The 20,027-nt window shown below is 46.3% G+C and overlaps 1 protein-coding gene across 3 annotated transcripts in view; it reads right to left on the reverse strand.

Moving 5' to 3' along the window:
• Positions 1-14,152: 14,152 nt before the first annotated feature.
• Positions 14,153-20,027, reverse strand: part of LOC142579682 (uncharacterized) — a 40,964-nt gene continuing 35,089 nt past the window's right edge. For all 3 annotated transcript variants that reach the window (XM_075690137.1, XM_075690135.1, XM_075690138.1), the window contains one exon: positions 14,153-14,305. In XM_075690137.1, the coding sequence (XP_075546252.1) occupies positions 14,201-14,305 (105 nt within the window). In that variant the 3' untranslated portion in view covers positions 14,153-14,200. The remainder of the gene's footprint in view (positions 14,306-20,027) is intronic.

The raw sequence follows: 20,027 nt of genomic DNA on the forward strand, positions 1-20,027 counted from the left end.
TTTCTTGATATGCGTTTCTGCCATGCTTATTGATATATGTGTAGTAAAGAGGTGTATTTCACCTTTCATGTGAGTAAAAGGGGTGTGCGAGGAAGCATGACTTGTTGCATGTGGATGTTCCTTGCCGCTGGGCTGGTATAAAATTGGAGCTTCGCCGATGGCTGCTGATATATGTTCGTACTTCTTGCTGTGGAGTTCGAGCGGTTGCTCTTTGACGTGCACAATGAGAAGACACTGTATGTGCGCTCTGCTCGAGACTCGCATCCGGCCTTTCGTAGACGGTATCACTAGCTTTAAAGATACTGGCGGGCGCTTTCTCTGTGAACAGTGACGAGGTAATACTGCCATTTTGCTTACGCTCATTTGAGAACTCTGCTTCAATTTCGCAGGCGATGAGAGAGCTTAATTGCAGCGGTGAAGTGACATGAAGAGTCAGAATGCGACGTAAAGTGCACTTTGCGAGCGCGTTCTATGCGCTCGGGCTGTTACTGCACTATGCAAGCGTTATGGTTGTGTCAGAACGTGGCCACCGAGGCTGCACCATATCAAAGGCCACGATAATGAATTCGCTGAGTAATGGTGCAATCTACGATTGCTACGAGCAGACGAAAGGAGCCAGGAGAATAGGAGAAGGTCATGGTGCTTTCAAGTGAGACCGCAGACAGTCTCTGACAGCTCCTGCGCTCTATGTTAGCACTGGTAGAATGCAATTATTCTGAACTTTTTCCACTGACAGTGGTAAGCTCTTAATCAGGATCTGGTAATGCCTGCCCTATGCGCTATAACCCATATTTATTATTCTTTAATGTAATGACAACAAGAATAGTTAGCCATGCGGTCGCCATTACTGTCTATTCTTACTTCTTCCTCCTCACTTTTCTAATGTCGTCATCCTGCGTCATATTCTTTCTCGTCCACCTTACACTCCCCCCGTTTTTCTTGTACACCGGTCCTGGGGTGATAGCCGAGAACATTGCTTACGGCAGCCCACACTAGCTGTCTGTTATTGAGGTACCGATCGTCTTGAAGGGACTGACAGCTGCCCAGAACGTGTTGTGAGACGTTGATTGAAATCAAATGACCATGATTTACAGCGATAGAATCCAGCACACTGTTCACGATTTAAGAAGGAAATATACTCTTAAATTGGCAAAGAAAGTTTCAAAAACCAGTAAGTGGCGAGACCTGGCAGTGAAACCTTGGTACTTCGGATGTATTCTATGATATTGTTACCCGAAGGACGAGTCAGTAAGGCGATCAACTATTTACAGGCTATATTTACAAAAGGGGTTGCTGCGCTGACCGGTTAGATTCACAGCGCGGGCCCAGTTCGTTCTTCCTTCTCTTTTCAGCATGATGGTAGCGTGCCAATGGTCGCTTTGGCTAACACGCTCATACATGCTGAGCCAGTGGTCGACGCCAGTGCCATTTTGGACGGAGAATGTCCCAGGATCCCGGAGACTAGGAACCGTAACGTACGTTGTGGTTGGCGCCTCAGGTGTAGATGGCGGCGGGATGGTTTCATCGGAAGCTATGGCTAAGATGAAGGTGCGGCTGCTTCGGAGCTCCGTGGCTAGGACGTGGAACGTTCCACCTCCACCAAAATTTACGCGAAGGACGAGTCAGTAAGGCGAGTAACTACTTACAGGTTATATATACAAAAGCGGTCGCAGCGCTGACCGGTTAGATTCACCGCGCGAGCCCAGTTCGACCTTCCTTCTCTTTTCTCGAGTGATGGCGCCTACACGTCTCGTTCAAACAATCAAATGCCACATGCATGTAGCAGTATTACTGAACGTAAGTTGGCTGTGAATAAGTACATCATAATTGTGGCTTAGAATTGCAGATGGTATATTATTAGACATTCGCGCATTAGTTTATGCTTCGGAAATCTAAAATGCACCTGTGGCTACGGTAACACGCTGAATTGCGTTTCACGTGTAAAGGCGTCGTTGCGTTTTCGATACAATTAGTCTTATTTTGACTGGTTAAATACTTAAGCAGTTGGACAGGAACCCATGAGAGAGAGCGGAAACTTTTATTTCAAATCAACAAGATTTGAGTCCGGCGCCCTTTTAGTGGGTCTGGGCACCCGCCGCGGATGCGGTTCCGAGACCTTGTCACGAAGCGCGGCTTCCTCGGCTCGCTGGACGGCCCAGAGTTGTGCTGTCAGGTCAGAGCTGAGCAGTGCGGTCATCCAGCGTGACTGGAGGCTGGCGGTGGAAGAGACGGAGGGGTCAGCACTGCCCGACTTGTTTGTTAGGTCCCGACACTCCCATAACATGTGATTTAGTGTGGCAACCTCGCCACACGATGTGCATCTGTTTGCAGTGTACATGTCTGGATACATGGCGTGAACGAGTCTAGGGTTTCTGTAAGAGTTTGTTTGTAATTGTCTGATGTGTACTGCTTGCGTCCTGTCTAACCTAGCGTGAGGGAATGGGTATATGCGTCTTTGTAATTGGTAGTGTGCCGTGATGTCGTGAAAACTGGTCATACGATCCTCTCATGCCCAGACGTTTGCAGTACCCCGCGGAGGCTCTTCCTCCGTTGCTGCTCGGTGAGTCAGGCCTCGAGCAACGCCGTGAGCCGCTTCGTTGGGGGTGCTCATTCCAGTGTGTGCCGGGATCCATAGCAAATGCCTCCGGTCATCAACGTCGGCCTCTCCCTTGTGTATGGGATGTCGCTGGAGTATCTGATACGCCTCTTGCGAGATGCGCCCATTTGCAAAATTGCGAATTGCCGTTTGCGAGTCGCAGATCACGTATGTAGCTTTGGTTTGTGTGAGGGCCAGTGCTATGGCCGCTTCCTCTGCCGCTTCGGCATGTGCCGTGTTCACGGTGACGCTCGTGAGGTGGTTGCCTCAGTGGCTAGTAACTGCCGCCACGAAACTCTTCCTGTCTCGATAGCGGGCTGCGTCGGTGAAGACCGCCTCCTTGTCGTTAGAGTAACTTTTGTTCATTTGTTGTGCCCTGGCTTTACGCCTCCCCGTGTGGTGTTGGGGGTGCATGTTGCGAGGCAATAGGGGTACGTATAGTTGCTCGCGTATGGGTCTTGGAATGTCTACTTTGACGCCGTGTTGCGAGTGGTATGTGATGCCGAGATATTCAAGTACGTGTCTGCCCGGGCGGGTCTTGGATAGGCGTTCAAGTTGGGACACTTGTTGCGCCTCCACGAGTTCTTCGAGCGTATTGTGTAGGCCTAGTTCTAAGAGCTTGGTGGTGCTAACTCCAGGCGCAAGTCCCAACGCACATTTGTACGCCTTGCGTATGAGCGCGTTGAGCTTGTTTTTTCCGCAACCGTCCAGTTGTGAAACGCTGCCGTGTACCTTATCGGAGAAATGACGAAGGCTTGTATGAGTCGGATGACGCTGCCTTCGCGTATGCCCGCGTGTTTGTTGGTGATGCGTCGAATGAGCTGCATCGTGCTGGTGGCCTTTGCCGTTATCTTGCGAAGTGCTTCGCCATTGCCACCCTTATGCTCTATCATCATTCCTAGTACCCGGATTTTCTCTACTATCGGGATGGGTAGGCCATTTGATGCCGTTAATTGGATCTTTTGCTTTCCCAGGGGGTTGTAGCATATAGGTGGGCGCCCCTTTCTGATTGGTCTATATAGCAGCATTTCGGATTTTTCGGCTGAGCAGGCGAGTCCCGTGCCCAAGAGGTAGTTTTCTACGCATTGGATGGCCTGTTGTAAACGTTGCTCGATCGCTCCGTCGTTGCCCGTTGTCGTCCAGATCATAATATCATCCGCGTACAGCGTGTGATGCAGTCCTTCGATTTGAAACAATCGGTCGGGCAACCGCAGCTGGACGAGGTTGAAGAGCATTGGCGAGATCACCGAGCCCTGCGGGGTGCCCGAGCTGCCGATGTTGATTTGCTCTGACTGTAGTTGCCCCACTCGCATGCGAGCGGTTCTTCCCGTGAGGAAGTCTCGGACGTAGTTGTACGTGCGCAGGCTGAGATTTAGCTTGTCTATTTGTCGCAATATGGCATCGTGGCGAACGTTATCGAAGGCCCTCTTCAGGTCCAGCCCGAGGATGGCTCTCGTCGAACGCCCCGGATTGTCTATGATTTGGTGTTTTAGTTGCAGAAGGGCGTCTTGCGTGGAGAGATGTCTTCTGAACCCAGTCATGGCGTGTAGAAATAAGTCGTTGTCCTCGAGGTAATCCGTGAGTCTATTGAGAAACGCGTGCTCCATTAACTTGCCCACGCAGGACGTCAGGGAGATGGGGCGCAGGTTCTCCAGCTGTAATTTCTTGCCGGGTTTTGGTATTAGTGTGATATTTGCTTCTTTCCATTGCCGGGGTAGCTTGCCGTGCGCCCAACACTCGTTAATGTATTTTGTTAGTTTCTCGATGGACCCGTAATCGAGATTGCGTAGTGCCCTATTGGGTATTCGATCGGGGCCGGGGGCCGACTTGGTGTTCAGCTTTACGAGGGCCGCCTGGATTTCGGCAACGGAGAATTCCTCGTCTAGGGTGGCGTTGCTTTCTCCTGAGTAGTCTGGATATATTTACGGCGGCGGTTGGGATATGTAAAGGCGTTCCGCATCCCGTAGGAATTGTTCTTCCGTTCCCCCGTAAGCGTGTATGATTTTGTATATGCCTTGCATGTGTGTGGTCTTGGTGTTGGCGGGATCGATCAGGTACCGCAGTATCTGCCACGTGCAACGCGTGGTGAGTTGACCATCCATCTCTGCGCATTTCTCTTCCCATTGTTGATGGTGCAGGTTAAGCGCGTGCTTTTCTATTTCTTTGTTGGGCTGTGCTATCCGTTTACGCAGTCTCCTGTTGTGTCTGTTTTTTCCGTCGGTGCTGCAGGTGAGTTTTGGCTTCCCACATGTGCAGCAACCGGGAGTCTATTGTCTCGAGCCCAGCTGTCGACGGGATCGTTTGCGTCATGCGCTCGATATCCCACCGCAGTTGGTCGGTCCATTGTTCTATATCTTCGATGTCTTCCATCTGTTGCTCATCACGATGTTTGCGTAGCCGATTCCAGTTGGTGATCTTCATTTGACGACCTGCATTGTGTTCCTGCGGACCGCCTTCTGCTTCTATGGAAATAATGTAGTGATCGCTCCCCAAGTCTTGCATGGTGTTTGTCCAAGTGACTTTGCGTGTGTTGCACGTGAAAGTAAGGTCCGGCGTCGTGTCAGTGATTACGCTGTTGCCCGGCCTTGTTGGTGCCGCGGCGTCGGTGACCAGCTCGAGTCCGGCGTATTGCGCCGTTGCCCATAGATGGGTGCCTTTAGGGTGATCGTGCTTGTAACCCCACGCCGTGTGCGCCGCGTTAAAGTCCCCCCCAATGAACAGTTGTTGCCCCTTGGCGATGTCGATTGCCCGTTTGAAGAGGACATGGAAGCGGTGCTGGCGGCATCTGGGACTGCTGTAGACGTTGAGTACGAAGATGCTGTTGCGAGTCTTGCGTGGTGGAATTAATTCTACGAGAGCGTTTTCGATGTCTCTGATTTTGGTGTCGTGCTCGATAGCTGTGTGCGCTCGCTTGACCAGTGTGGTGACGTTTGGTTTCTCCGCCTTGCCTGTTATAGACTGGTACCCCGCGAGTTTGGAGGGACCAGTTGTTTCCTGGTCGTGATACGCCACCGGAGGCAACCCATGAGAACACACAGATATTATCGCAAAAATCATTTAACAATTCGGAAACCATTATTCGCAGGAACATCAACTTTGTAAACAAAACCACGCTTGGTTACAACATGGCCACACTTGTCGTTTGCCTCCTACTAATGCCGGCGTATAATCGCTATCCCGCTCACCTATCACAATTTCCAGCAATCTTCAACTGAACAACTACATCCTAACTGCAGATTGAAAAATTCTGATGAAAGATGGTCCACAGTGTTTTCCGCATTAGCACTTCATGATTAGACACTCTGACCGGTTAGCTTTCCAACGCACTAAAAAAAAAATGGGTCCCAAGAAAATTCTTGATCAGTCCCTTTAAAAGGAAGCTTTAGCTCGGGGCCTCCTAGCTAAATTTAGGTCGTCAATTTTAAATAAAAACTGTCGAAAATCGCAAGTTTTCTGAAAACGGAACTACGAAGTTTACAGCTCTTTAACTCCTAAATTAAAAAGAATGTCACAATTCTAGAAATGGCGCCTATTAGTACAGCTAAAGCGGACAAAATTGATGTAATATACAAGGCTAGCATATAGAGCACTCATTTGTGAGCAACTTTTTTTGCAAAAACCTTGTAAACAATGCAACAATTTCACGTAACATATAAATTGACTTATCATATTTGTCTGCTTTGGATGATATGAGGGACGCAATTTACAGAAGGCGATATATGACTTTTTTGTGCAGAGCTATTAATTTGTAAACTTTGTGCTTCTATATTTTTTCGAACTTCCGGATTCCTGAAAATGTTTAAACAAAATTGATGACCTAAATCACAATTCCGCTGCCAGAAGTCACTACGATTTAACTTTCTCTCTCAAATGCAAGAAACCCAGCAGGCCTGCGAGGCGGCGAAGAGGCAACACCTCGACGTCCCCACGTGGGAGGCCTAGGCCCAGCCACCATCTCTTGCAGGTTTCAATAAAGTTTATTCAGTCAGTCAAATGTAAGAAGTTTCATTAAAATCGGTCCAAGCGTTACCTCAGAAAAGCGTTTCTGCGTTTTACATGTACTTGAATAGGCGGCGTCGGAGTTGGGCCCAAGCTAAAGCCACCTCTTAAGCACACCTTGTTGTACCGATGTCTGCACAACCTTCAGAGGGCCAAGGTTTAGTGTATTACGGCCGCATAGCCCCTTCCGTACAAGAACAAGATTGTTCAATGGAATATCAGTCCAGGTATCTGGTTTGCTCCTGTTCACTCTTACGGCACTTGAACAGGCGCATGTTGTCTTCAATTCCAAGTTCTTTGTCAGCTGGCAGCATCGGTACTTTTCCATAAGCAGCAAAATGAGGACTACAATCACGACAATTTTCCTTTTAAATTCAACAGACCTCATTAAATTTGGTGCAGTCGTTGCCGAAAAAAGAATACGTGTTTTTCTTTCTCTTGTATTTAGCTAGGAGGCCCCGAGCTAAACCTTCCGTTTAACGGGACTGATAATCAATTTTCCTGGGACCCAGTTTTTTAGTGCATTGGAAAGCTAGCCGGTCAGAGTGCCTAATCATGAAGTGCTAATGCGGAAAACACCGTGGACCATTTTTCATCAGAATTTTTCGATCTGCAGTGAGGATGTAGTTGTTCATTTGAAGCATGCTGGAAATAGTGAAAATTGTGTGTGTCCTGTTGTGGTGAGCCACAGCCGCTTCTAAACAGCATTTCCACCCTCTTGTAAAGTTGGGTACACGGAGATGAACTGCTTAAGGTGAGAAATTACTCTACCGACCATTCCATTTGCCTGCGGGTGATATTTCGTACAACGTCGTAGCGTAACACCACGGCTCTCCGCCCACTACCACAGCGTCTTGCTTACGAATATAGGTCCATTGTCTTATATCGCAACATTTAATTGTGAAACCATTGCTCGATCCAGAAGGGACATAACTCTCTTAGCGCCTTCTCCTCCAGGGCACGCTGCTGCCATTGCGACCAGAGAAATTTGTGTTTTGCGAACAGCAGTACTCTTCATTTTCATTTTCATTTCAGCAATGTCTACGTGCACAACTTCAAAAGGTTTCTTGGCAAGATATAGCATGACTAGTTCGTCGGGTCGCGGCCAGTACTTGGCCTAGTTAACCTGGCACTAATGGCACGCGTTGACGCAGTGTTCGATGACCTTTTTCACATTTTTTTCATGTGAACCTCTGAAGAAGGTTACTATACACGCGCCAGGGCTGTCATGTCAGATTCAGGGCTGTCATAATATAAGTGAAGTACTTTTTTTTTGAAGTACCACCATCTCTGGTACAGCGAATCTTCCATTATCGAAGTGCAGGAACTTGTACCCTTCCCATAATTTTGTCAAGTTGGCCATTCCACATGGCACCTCCCTTGGTAATCAAGATAGGGCATCTGGATCCTTGAGATAACTGCCTGCACGGTGAAAGACTTCGAAGTCGTATTACTGGAGTTCATTGATTGAATGGGCCAGCTTCCCTCTTGGCTCGGACATAGTTAAAAGATGGGTTAGTGCTTGGGGATCAGTGTACGATATTAGCTTTCTTCCATCGATGCATGAATGGAAGTAACGCAGATTCATTAAAACGGTTAGTGCCTCTTTCTAACTTGTCGAATAATTCAGCTGGGTAGGGTTGAATGTTTAGGAGTAGTTTCTTTAACTCACAGGTGCTGAATGCGATAACATCTGAAATCTCTTGAGTAAAGAACCGCCCCTGTACCATAATTTGATGCATCCGTGTTCATATCCAAATATAGATTATGGTCCGGTAGGGTGAGAATAGGGTCAGAGGATATACGTTGTACCACATAAGTCTCGTTCGCACTCTTTGGTCAACACAAACCGTACATCTTTCTTTGTGAGCTCCGTCAAGCATTTGGTTACGCTGGCGAAATCTTTAATGAAGCTCCTGAAGTGACCTGCGAATCCCAGAAAGACCCTGATGGAGTGAATGTCATGGAAATTTGCAAGTTTCGGGATCAATTGTACGGACTCCTGTTTAGTGCTCTTGGTAGCTGCGTCGAACACTCTTCCAAGGAAACCTGCATTTGACTTAAAGAACTCGCTTTTATTCTCATTTACCTTGAGATCTGCATCACTGAGCGCTTGCAAAACTTTCCCCAGGTGTTCGGAGCGTTCCTCTCGTGAGTACACTAGAATATCGCCAATGTAAACGTTGCAGAGGAATTATAGGTGTGGCTTCAAAACAGCGTTCATCATCTTCTGAAACCAGGCTGGAGAATTTTTCCAGCCAAATGATAGTCTATTGTATTCACAAACATCAGATTTGGGTATGAATGTTAAGTACTTTTTCGTTTCTTCTCACAGAGGCATTTGTCAGAAGCCCTTGCAATGTTCGAGTGAAGAAAATACGGTCGCACCTTTCGTCTCATTCATTATTTCATCTATATGTGGCATAGGAAGCCGGAATAGGTTGGTCTGTTTGTTTATCGGCCTGTAGTCGGTACACAGACGAAATGTTCCATCCTCTTAAGGCGCAATCAGGATCGGAGAAGCCAAATAAATAAAATAAATAAATAAATAAAAGAAGGTGTAGTGGGGCGTAGGACACTAGCGTCAAGCGTTTTGTACAGCTCCTTCTTCAGCCAAAGCTTCTTGTACCTCGGCATGTTGTAGGCCTTCCGCTTCGCTGTTGCATCTCGTAGCTCGAATGGGACTTGAAACTATGACTTCTCTCTTAGGTAGCGTCCGACACAAAGTAGCTCTGTGTACATCCGAGTGACGCCTTCTGCTGCATTGGGCTTGCGAGGGATTTGATCTAAGGACTCTGAAGGAAGGCAACCACCGATAGTCTTGCGTGGTGGCTTGACCATCCCAATATAGGTTTAAACGGAGCTTCTGCATATGTATGTTCCATACGGAGCCTATTAGCAGGTTCTCATCCGCCCTGCCCCTACGGAGGCCAAAATCGCAGGTGTATTCTACAGTGCCAAGGGCAGCTAGCTCGCTGAAATGATCGCGCCATACCCACATGATCGCTGAGGATGATCTCCATTCAGATTATCGTAAGAAATTGGCCAAGAAGTGGTGCGGAACATATTGTGCCAACGCCAACTAGCTCCTGACGTGAATGCAAAACCGCTTCGCATCATGGCTGCTGACCATAGGCGCCTAAGCCGGAGGCCGCCGCTACTGCCGCCTAGCCAACTATTGTATGGAACTCTACGAGACCTTCTTTCTTGCTCCTGGTCGAGTCTTGTGCGCATGCGTGAATCACGAGAGAGAAATCTTGAGGCTTTTGTTCCTAGAAATCTGCCAACGATTATTAATTATGGAGGAGGATGCACTTTGCTCCATTTGTTTCTATCTGCATGTATCTCCGTATATTTCTGAGCTACTGTACTCCCGACTCGATGGCGGATAGATACTCCCAGATAGGTTCATCCTGCGCTCGTGTTTCGTGACGCCGCACAAAAGCATTGCGCTAATGTCTGTGACGTTCTTAGTCCAATAGACTTTTCTGCTTCTTTTTTCGCTATAAAATAGTGGTGCATTATGAAATTTTGCGTCTGTTTGCATCTTCTAGGTCGAAAGAAGTGTAGGTGCTTCTGTGCGCACATACGCAGTATTTGTAGGCATTGTCCAAGGCACTTGCTGAATCTTCAGCTGCGGCAAACAACGATTGCCGACGTGTACTACAGCTATGGCATTTTTGTAAATAAGGGCCCTTGCCTACAGCAGTATTATGAGTCTTCGAACAAAGGAAGGTGCCGCTGCTGTTTAGAGTGGAGTGTTTGTTTGACGAAAAATGAAAACTGCCGTCGCGTTGGGTCTAAAGAAGCGAGTGTTTGCCTACGTTTAATCTGTCTGCGTTATTGCTGCTCAGATTGATCACCGATGAGAAGACAACCATCCCAGCTGACAGCTGTGACGAGTTGCTGTTGGATATTGTCGTCGACCATGGCTAAAGCTTCGCATGCAGCGGCAGTGAAGTGCTGACAGCTTTTCTTTTGTTTGTGCTACGTGGTAACGATACTGGTTCCAGTGTCGCGATGTCATTGTAATCCGAGAGATACAGAAGCCAACTACAGTCGACGCTTTATCTGTTTTCGACAGTGGCGCTCACATTAACTAGCAATGACAATGTGTGTGTCGTAGCTCTTATGTTTCGAGGATCAAGAATGTTGGTGCATCTATGCACTGCTTTGCTGTAGCTAGCAAGCACGTTAGGCCTGGTCCAACCGTAGCGTGTATGCAGACAAGTACATGCTACGCGCGGGGCGTTGCCTCGTGAATGGTGAAAGCCCCCGAATTGAACTCGTCACTGCCAATGCCGCTGCACCAGCAGCTTGTGCCATCACTCCGAGCAGCGGCGAGAATCAGTAGTAGCCACGAAAAAGTTTCAGCGTCATTTTTACCTGGCGCACCTGTCGAAAATGTCGGTGCGCTGGCTGTGCGACGAGCTAGGGGACGACCCACGACAGCGGGAACTGCGTCGTGGGCATCATTCACTCAGACTCGAAGAGCAAGATTGACAGCCGTAGGATCGCCTCCCAATCCTACGGGAGCCGGCGTTTCCAGGAAGTAATCGGCTTAGAACGGTACATTGGATGGTACTAGACCACTATAAGCCACTGTATAAAGGACGTCTCCGATGAACTGATCGAGATGGCTCTGCAGAAGCGGTGGCTGGCTTTGTGTAAGACTGCGTGTGAGATCGCTGGACGTCCATCTTTATTCATCAGATAAAAACATTGTTGTGTTCATTGTTCACTAACGCGAACGGCTATTTTACATTCATTTTGTTGCTTGTTTGCACTATGATTTCCTTTTTTCGCAACCCAATTTTTTTCAGTCACTGGTATTGCTTGACTTTACAGCACGGATAAATACTATTGGTTTATTCGTTCTTGTTTTTTCACTCTGTTACTATAGAGTGGGAGCTTTCATGTAGGCTGTTTGCTGTACGTACACATTGAACTGCGCACAAGGTTAGCACAAGTAATATTTCGTATCCATTACAACCGCACTTGTACGTACCTGGAGGAATGTACTTATCGGCCGAACTGCGTTCTTCAATTTTGCAATAAAAACCATTTTGGCGAGATGGAATACTGTGACCGGCCTAATTTCCTTGAACAAGTTTTAAGAAAATTGTCTACCAATCACGAGCACTTAATGCCGTGAAGAATTCACTGCACTGACTTTGATTAATTATTAGGTGGCGTCAATATCAGCAGCCCGGTCATATCGCTTGGTTTTGTTCCATTGAATTTTGAAACCCAATTGGAAATCGTATGGCGACAAGATTTCGTCGCAAATATTTCAAGTGAGCAGTTGTATTTGTACCATAGTGATCATAGTTAGAGAGTCCAAGGAAGAGTGACCAAAATTTATTGTAGTGACGGCCGGCACAACCAAACTCAAGAAAATAATTGAACCGCTTACTACACCTCTTCGACCACACTTATTTGTATTTCGCCACGGCAAGCGCTTGCAATAACGCATTTTGTGTTAGGCCTTCACGTAGCTTCGGCACGTGACTTGAACACTGAATGAAGGCTGTTTCACTGCCACAATACTGTTACCGTGCGTTGGTTATGTACTAGGGGGAAGGATAAACAAATCAAAGAAGGCAAGGCTTGGGTGGAGTCAAGTTGGCAGTATGGGAGCAAAGTTCAAGCGCGAAATTGACACAGGGGGCAGGGAACCATAAACAGACATGTGCTTGTCTATGTTTGCTTCTCTGTACCTTCTGTAATTTTCGCGCTTAAACTCTACTCACCAAGAATGAGGTGATGTGGCTCGTACTCTATTGAACGTCCATGAGTTACCGCCCCAGTGATGATAATTCAAGAATGACTGTAGCTAACTCAATGGAACCGGAGGCGTGCGAAGGTTTGGCTTTACACGTCTTGATTGTCTGGGTGGGTCTGGGTGGGAATAAAACCTGGGCCTCCGGAGTGCGAGACTAGCGCGCCTCCCTGAAGCCTTGGCTGTTCCACCGTTCTGGCTTACTAAAGGTGTGCCTAGTGCGTGCCTGATTGCACACACCACGTAGCTGCCGTCTCGTTGACTAGTGCGTGCGTCATTGGGAGGCGCACGTAACGTTGCGGAGTGGGCGTCGCCACGTTATGAGCGTATACAATGAGTGCGGTAAGGACGGTCCGAGGTCTAAAAACGGTATAATGTTTTCGCATTCTCACATGTGAGCTGTCTTAAGTGTCTGCCGAATTTTAAGTTTAGTAATTGCTCTAGCACCTGGTGTTCTTGCGCAGAAAAGCGAGCGCGCGTGCTCTGCGCACTCACGTCACAGTCAGAGCGGCGGCGGCGGTGTACGTTGTCGGCGGCGAGTGATGGAGGAGTGCGCACGCTCTTGCGGCTCGCTAGAAGGACTACGCGTGTAGGCCATTACGGAAGAAGCGCGGGACGCTGTGCCTTAGTTAATTAAATTATGGGGTTTTACGTGCCAAAACCACTTTGTAATTATGAGGCACGCCGCAGTGGAGGACTCCGAAAATTTCGACCACCTCGGGTTCTTTAACGTGCACCTAAATCTAAGTACACGGGTGTTTTCGCATTTCGCCCGCATCGAAATGCGGCCGCCATGGCCGGGATTCGATCCCGCGACCTCGTGCTCAGCAGCCCAACACCATAGCCACTGCGGGTTGTGCCTTAGTGCCACCCGTGTACTTCGCATTGCGACTCGTTATGTTTCGCCAGAAGTCTAACGCCTATTGTATAACTTAATACATTACGAATATGTCTTACAAAGAAGTCTAACTCCAATTTCATAACTTAATGCATTACCAATGCGTCTTACAAAAAGTCTACCCCAGACTGTGTAACCTAATCCGTTGCCAGTATGTCTAAAAAGAAGTATAACTCCGATAGATAACTTAATGCATTGTCAAATGTGAAGTAGGCTTTCGCCTTTTTGTGCTACAAGAAGCGAACTTCTACAGGGGAATTGGAAATTTTTCATCGAAGCTGTATATGACTAGCCAATTCATTTGTCCGCCTGTTGTCTGTACGCCGAAAACTCCTCCGGCGCATCCCCATGCACATGCGAAAAAAAAATAATAAAGGAGAAAAAGAGACGCGTGTTTGGCTGCGCCACTAGTGACATCGTTTCTCCCCGGCTCCGATATAGTTAGGCCACGCGTCATACGTACTCCTGAGGAGCAGGCAGCTTTCAATCAGCACCGCCACGTGCAGAATTGGGAACGAGCTCGTCTACACCGTGCCGATGCTGCAGCCCGGGCACAAGAAAGAGCTCGTGCAGCTGAGCGCAAGCAGCAACTGCATACCCAGGATCCGGCAGTCTACCAACCGGCCATTCAATGAACCATCGGGATTAACCCAGTGATAAAAACTGAGGCCACACGTTTCAGCTTCGCTGGTTGATCATCTGTACGCAGTGCTTGGGGGCTGACTCTTTGGCTAACGGTAGCGTATTTTATACAAGTACAATCAAATGACCATTAGGTCATTTTATAGAAACACTCTCTCCATTATTGACTATGGGTTACAATGATAGAGCCTCTCTTACCTTCATTCGAAGATAAAGTAAATTCGAAGTACGAAAATACTACAGTAGGCAGGCTTTTTATTGCTCTTCTCAAATGTCACTATGGTCACAATGCGCGCAGTGGGCGCAGAGAGAGATGCGAGGAGCTCCCTCCGATGTCACCCGCGTCTTTTTGGCTCTCTATATCTTGATTGTCCATTTGGCGGAACGTCTGTAAAATAAAGCACAAACGCGCTAAATTGGTACATTACAGAAAGTGTAACTCCTATCATAAACTAAGTTTTAAAAACTCGGGCCTTCTGTGCGCATCAAACCAATTCCGTGTTATTAGACGTAACCTAAAGATATACCCAGTATTTTTGTGTTGCTCGCCATAACATCCTGCTGACTAATGGACATTTAATTTAGTATTGTTATCCCACGTATGCCAACATTATGATTAGAGCACATTCGAGGACACATAAGCTTTATTTACTTGCGGTGTACTCCTTCTCTCAGGGCCCTTTTTTCCGCATTCAAGGAAAAAAAAGAAGAAAAGAATGAGATCGCCAGTATAGTTTTGCTACTTTGCAGAATCGCAATCCAATCTGCAGCGAATGCGTCACATTCTAGCAGCTGAAATAAGAAGTTCAGTTCTCGCTAATTGAGTCACATACTCTAAACGTTGTTGCCATATATGGTTGGACCGTTGGAAACCTTCACCCCACATAGCGTTTTCGAACACCTGTGAAGGATTTTTTTGACAAAACAAATAATCGGCACACAATTTTCCTTTGTGGCAAGATGTGACCATAGTTCCCTCCTTCACCGCCCCCACCCCCTGCTTAGTTTGCAGTGAATTTGATTTTCGTTACAGTCACAGTTCGCCAAGGGCCACGACATAAGTTCTGCGCAGGTTCGAAACGCATGTATAATGCTGCAGATCGTTTGCATGCGTAATTTACTGCTAAGGCCGTAATTAGTCCACGTGCTTGGACCTTCCTGTACACATTACTTCTGGTCTGCCCCTAATTTTAGACAAATATAGTCAAGGTGCCTTGCTTCTTTCTGAATTTTTGTTTTTATTTCCAGATACGCTTGCCTGTCTTGGCCGTAGCAGGGTGGGCACAGCAACTTTCAACGCAACATTGAAAATAAAGTAAGAGTGATGAGGACGTGGACAAAGGAATATAAATAGTTTGACACCATTTCACATAACATAAATACGTGCCACACTTTTAGAATGATAATGTGCTAAACATTTGTGATAAAAGCACTGCAGGATACATTCTAAAATTATGCGAATGTCTTTTTTTGCAGTTTAGAAATGTAGCGCTTCGTGTGTCCCTGTGTGTCGTCTTTTGTCCCGTCTTTTAATCGCACTACCGTAGACCCCTTGAAGATGTACTTACAAATTTCATAAAAGCGTTATCACTGGTTTTAATACTACTAGAATGTACAACAGATAATGGTAAATAGTTTCATTCCATTAAAAAAATGAACACACGTACACATAATGAAAAGCGCGCGGAATCACAAACATACAGTGATTCCTTGACCTGGTATTTCTAGCTTACATGGAAACGAGTTAGGGTGTTGCTTTAATATTAAAGTAGCCTTCTGACAGCAAAAAAAAAAATGAATTTAAATCTACTTAGTTTCGGTCATTGTGCTAGTGCAAGTCACTCAAGCAATCGTTGCATTTCAGAAATAAAGTCAGAGAATAGCGTTGAAGAACAAGCCTTGCGGCTTTCCTTGGTATTTTCTCCATTTTGCTTATTAATCCTGACAGGAGCGGTTCATGTGGCCACGTATTCTAACATTGGTCTAGTGCAAGTTAAACACGCGCGTAACTTAACGGGTTGGGATACTACTTTTAATTTGCAACGAAAGAACCACAACTTTTTTTTTTGCCGGTGTCGTCAATGTAGTAGTGAGGACGCCGGCGAAACATATTATACGAATTACGTAAAATACATAAAATATAGAAAAAGACTATACTTCCGTAATTACTGGACACAACTATAATTATGCCAGGAACGTGAAAGTTTCGCCACATACTGTATTTACCGCCACATACCGCCCCAGTTTCATCAATTATAACATTGATGCAACCGAGCGTCACCTCGGTACATTGGGAACCATAGCTGATAACGGCCGTATGACACTTCTTAACTTCAGAAAGTTTTTTTTTCTGACAGCTGTACTTGATGCACACACATTCGCCTTCGTGCATACTTTGAACACACATTTATTGAACATTGCCTATAGCGCATCGTTTATTTTCTCCAAATATAAACGAACTAGGGTTCAGTAGTTATTTACAACGCGTACAGTTCACCAGCCACGTGAGGATTTCGGGCACACACGGGGTGTGTGACCGAATAGAGAACTTCAGCACATAGTATAGGCTAGTTGTTTCTAGGCGAATCTTCCGTAATGGGTGCAGCAAAACGACGCAAGTGGCATGAAGCCATAGAAATAATATGTTTATAGCCGCTGATATGCAACAAGTATATGCGCGTCGAGCACCACCGCTTGATGGATCTCAAGGAAGCTGCAGCCAGGGCGCAAGGGATAGGAGGGTTGATGGGATTACAACAAAACATATTGTGTCCTGCTATTGCTTGGCATTGGATGTGGCTCGCAGAAAGATTGACACTTCGTGTATCCGCTTATGTGACCATAAGGTGTTTATGTGTGGCATGGAGATATGCAGCAGGTACCAGAAGAAAACTGTCACCGGAAACCCTTTTAGTGCACAAAAAACTCAAGGAAAGAGTAAACATTGCGTAGCCTTAGACAGTCACACCAGCTAATCCGTTTTGTTGTGTTTACTTGACAGGTTGCAGTTGCCGTAAAGAAATCTGCAGAAATCTCACTATGGCTCCTGGGCTAACCATTGCACTTCAAAGCGAAGCGCCACCAGTAGCAAGCCGCTTAATTATCTACTAATTATCCCTCTAGCGAGTGGCTGCAGGCCCTACTATGCTACGATTTCCCCCCCAAGCGCCCGCGCTCATGTATGGTTAGTGATGACATGACAGTTCTTTCGGGAATCTGTTTCCTTGTACAGGTAGCCTGCGGCACCTTAGAGGAAGCTTTAGCTCAGGCCAACTCTGGTGCCGCCTGTTAAAATACAAGTAAAACACAGAAACGCTTTTCTGAGATAACCACTTGGCCAATTTTAATGAAATTTGTCGCATTTGAGAGAAACGCCTACATTCTAGTTACTGCTGGAACCAGAATATTCATTTCAAACCCGAATTTTTCAAAAGGAGCTTTCAAAAATTGGTAAGCGTGAAAAAATGAAAGCCGAAAGTTTAGAAATTCGTAGGTGGGCGCTAAGAACAGATATCACAATGCTGTTAACTGCAATACCACTCAATGCAGACAAAGCTGATTTATCAATTTGCATCTTGCATGAATCGTTTACATTGTTTGCAAAGGTTTCGCAAACGTCTTACTCACATATTAGTAGTCTATTTGAGACCCTATATAATGGATCAATATTGTCAGCTTTGGACATACAATTACATACAATTTACAGAATTGTGATATTCTTATTCATTGCTGAGTCACATAGTTGTAAACGTTATAGCTTAGTTTTCTGTAAATTTGCAATTTTCAACAATTTTTATGAAGATATTGACGACCTAAATAAAAATTCGCTACCACTAGTCAACACATATTAAGTTTTTGTTTTAATTGCAGGAAATCTATTCAACTTTGATGCAATGGTTGCCGAGAAAAACAACTTCTTTTTTCCCCTGTATTTACATAAGAGATACCAAGAGAAAGCTTACTCTTAAGTAGTGTGACATGACCCGCCGAATACAGCAGTGAACGCGTGCACAGCACCACCGCATTTACGGTGCCAACGCTGTCATCAATTTTAGCACCGGATGTGCTCAACTTCTGCTAAAGAATTTCAACAACGAAGGTGAAAAAATCTTGTAAAACACGTGGCTTTTGCTCACTTTTAGGTAATTGTACCCGTTAAAGACTGTCTTCTAGCGCAGGGATAGTCGTCTAGCAGCCAGTGTTGATGCAAGCCCCGCTTTATCGGCCTTCTGACGCAATATCCTTCTCGCGCTCATTACTGAATTTCAGTAATCTTCGTTAAAGTGGGTGAGACGTGGCTTACAATATACGGCACTGTCACAGAAGCCGGTGTAATACCCATTATGGAGAATTCTCACTGATTAGCCATAACGAGCGCGAGCAGCGAGGTAATCCCTCAATAGGGGAAGACTGCCTAAGAACGGCGTTATTCAGTACGTAAATTTTACTTATTACTCGAGATCAACGCTCGCGCCCTGTGTCGATAGCAGGGCTCCAGTGCTGCTTCCTCGTCGACTTGTTTACTCAAATGAAGGAATCCCTGCGCCAAAGAGGAGTCAAACCTGCGACTCAAAGGAATGAGAGAGTTATCCAGCCATTGTCTGTACAGGTCGATTTGAACATGTGAGGAGGGCACGCGCGACATTGTAAAAGCTGCAGCAGACCTGGTGTGTGATGAAACGTCTTCCGTCGTTGTCGCGCAGGACAAGACCGAATACGCTTACTGACAAGGCTGACATGCCACTCTAGTAGTGGCGCAGGTGAAACAGCTTCAATGTGTTCAGTGCGTAAACGTGACAATAAGCACACATATTCCCGCGTATATGGTTGCGTATGAGAAGTAGCGATTTACGACTGTCCAATAAATAAGTGCAGCTGCACGTAACTGCGCCTAGTGTAGCCCTTTTAGCGCGACGTAGGGCAGTAGAGTACAGGTTATGCAGCAATTAAGGGGCGGAGGAGGCATTAGCTGGAAGAGATGCGATCCAGGAAGGCTTATTTTGTGCAGAAGAAATGTCTGACATCGTGATAGTAACCATGAGAAAGTGGGCCGTGGATCGTGACACTAGACTGAATTTATTGGCTGCTCAGGAGAGGGTATATGCTTGAAAATATGTGCGCCGCGATCGCTGCTTTTTTCGAATCTCGAATTCCTGTAGAAAAAGAGCCCATTGACGGACGCGACCAGCCAGCCACCACGGAAACACGGGCCAACAAAGTACGTGGTCATGCCGTCGAAGGACTAGCCACAAAAAAAATGATAAAATTTGCCTAATGACCTTGCAATTAAGAGACTCTTTTTTCGTGACCGAATAAATTACTTCGCCCTTGGTAAGGAGTCACTGACAATGCTGCTCATTTAAGCAACATCTGGCGTCACAACGGCGACTGCCCGGGAATCGACTGTGACTTAACATGTAATTCAACAGCTCCACACTACGAGATATGTCCTGGCGGCTCTTACCTACAGACTCTGGATGGCTTACATCGTCCACCATTCAGCATCAAGAATACTTGACTGCGTACATATAATCCTGTCTAAACTACAGCCAACTATGTTCTCGAGTGTACACGTATGCTGATTAATGATTTGTTCTCCATACTGCTCTTGCTTGCTGGACACATGATACAGTGCTGGTTTGATGCCGCCGTGGTATGGAAGAGATTCACATTAAACTACAAAATCTTTTCACTGCTTAGGCGAAGCTTATTGACGAGGCCAAATATGTAAAATGGCAGCTACTAAGCACCGCCAGTGCAATATTTGACTTGATAAACGCATGAACGCACTAAATAACCCACATCAAAGCCTGTTATTCCACAAAACAGATTTACGAGCCATACGAACCGATATCACCCAAGCAGCCCGACTGTGCTCAAAATTACAAGCGTGCTCGGTAGGAGCGCGACAACCGCTCACGAAGGAAAAATTTTCTGTTCTACATTTTGCCTGATCTTACAGCATCCGAAGCGTATGCTCAAACCAAACAGCTTATCATGCTGCACTGCCACAATAGATTAAACATAAATTTTGACCCGGAAGAGATATAACGCGTCTATCGAGTTGGACGTCCCTTGACTGACCACCCTCGAGTAATAATAACATTGGG

This window comes from Dermacentor variabilis, chromosome 4 (genome assembly GCF_050947875.1).
Source record: "Dermacentor variabilis isolate Ectoservices chromosome 4, ASM5094787v1, whole genome shotgun sequence".
NCBI classification, from domain to species: domain Eukaryota; kingdom Metazoa; phylum Arthropoda; class Arachnida; order Ixodida; family Ixodidae; genus Dermacentor; species Dermacentor variabilis.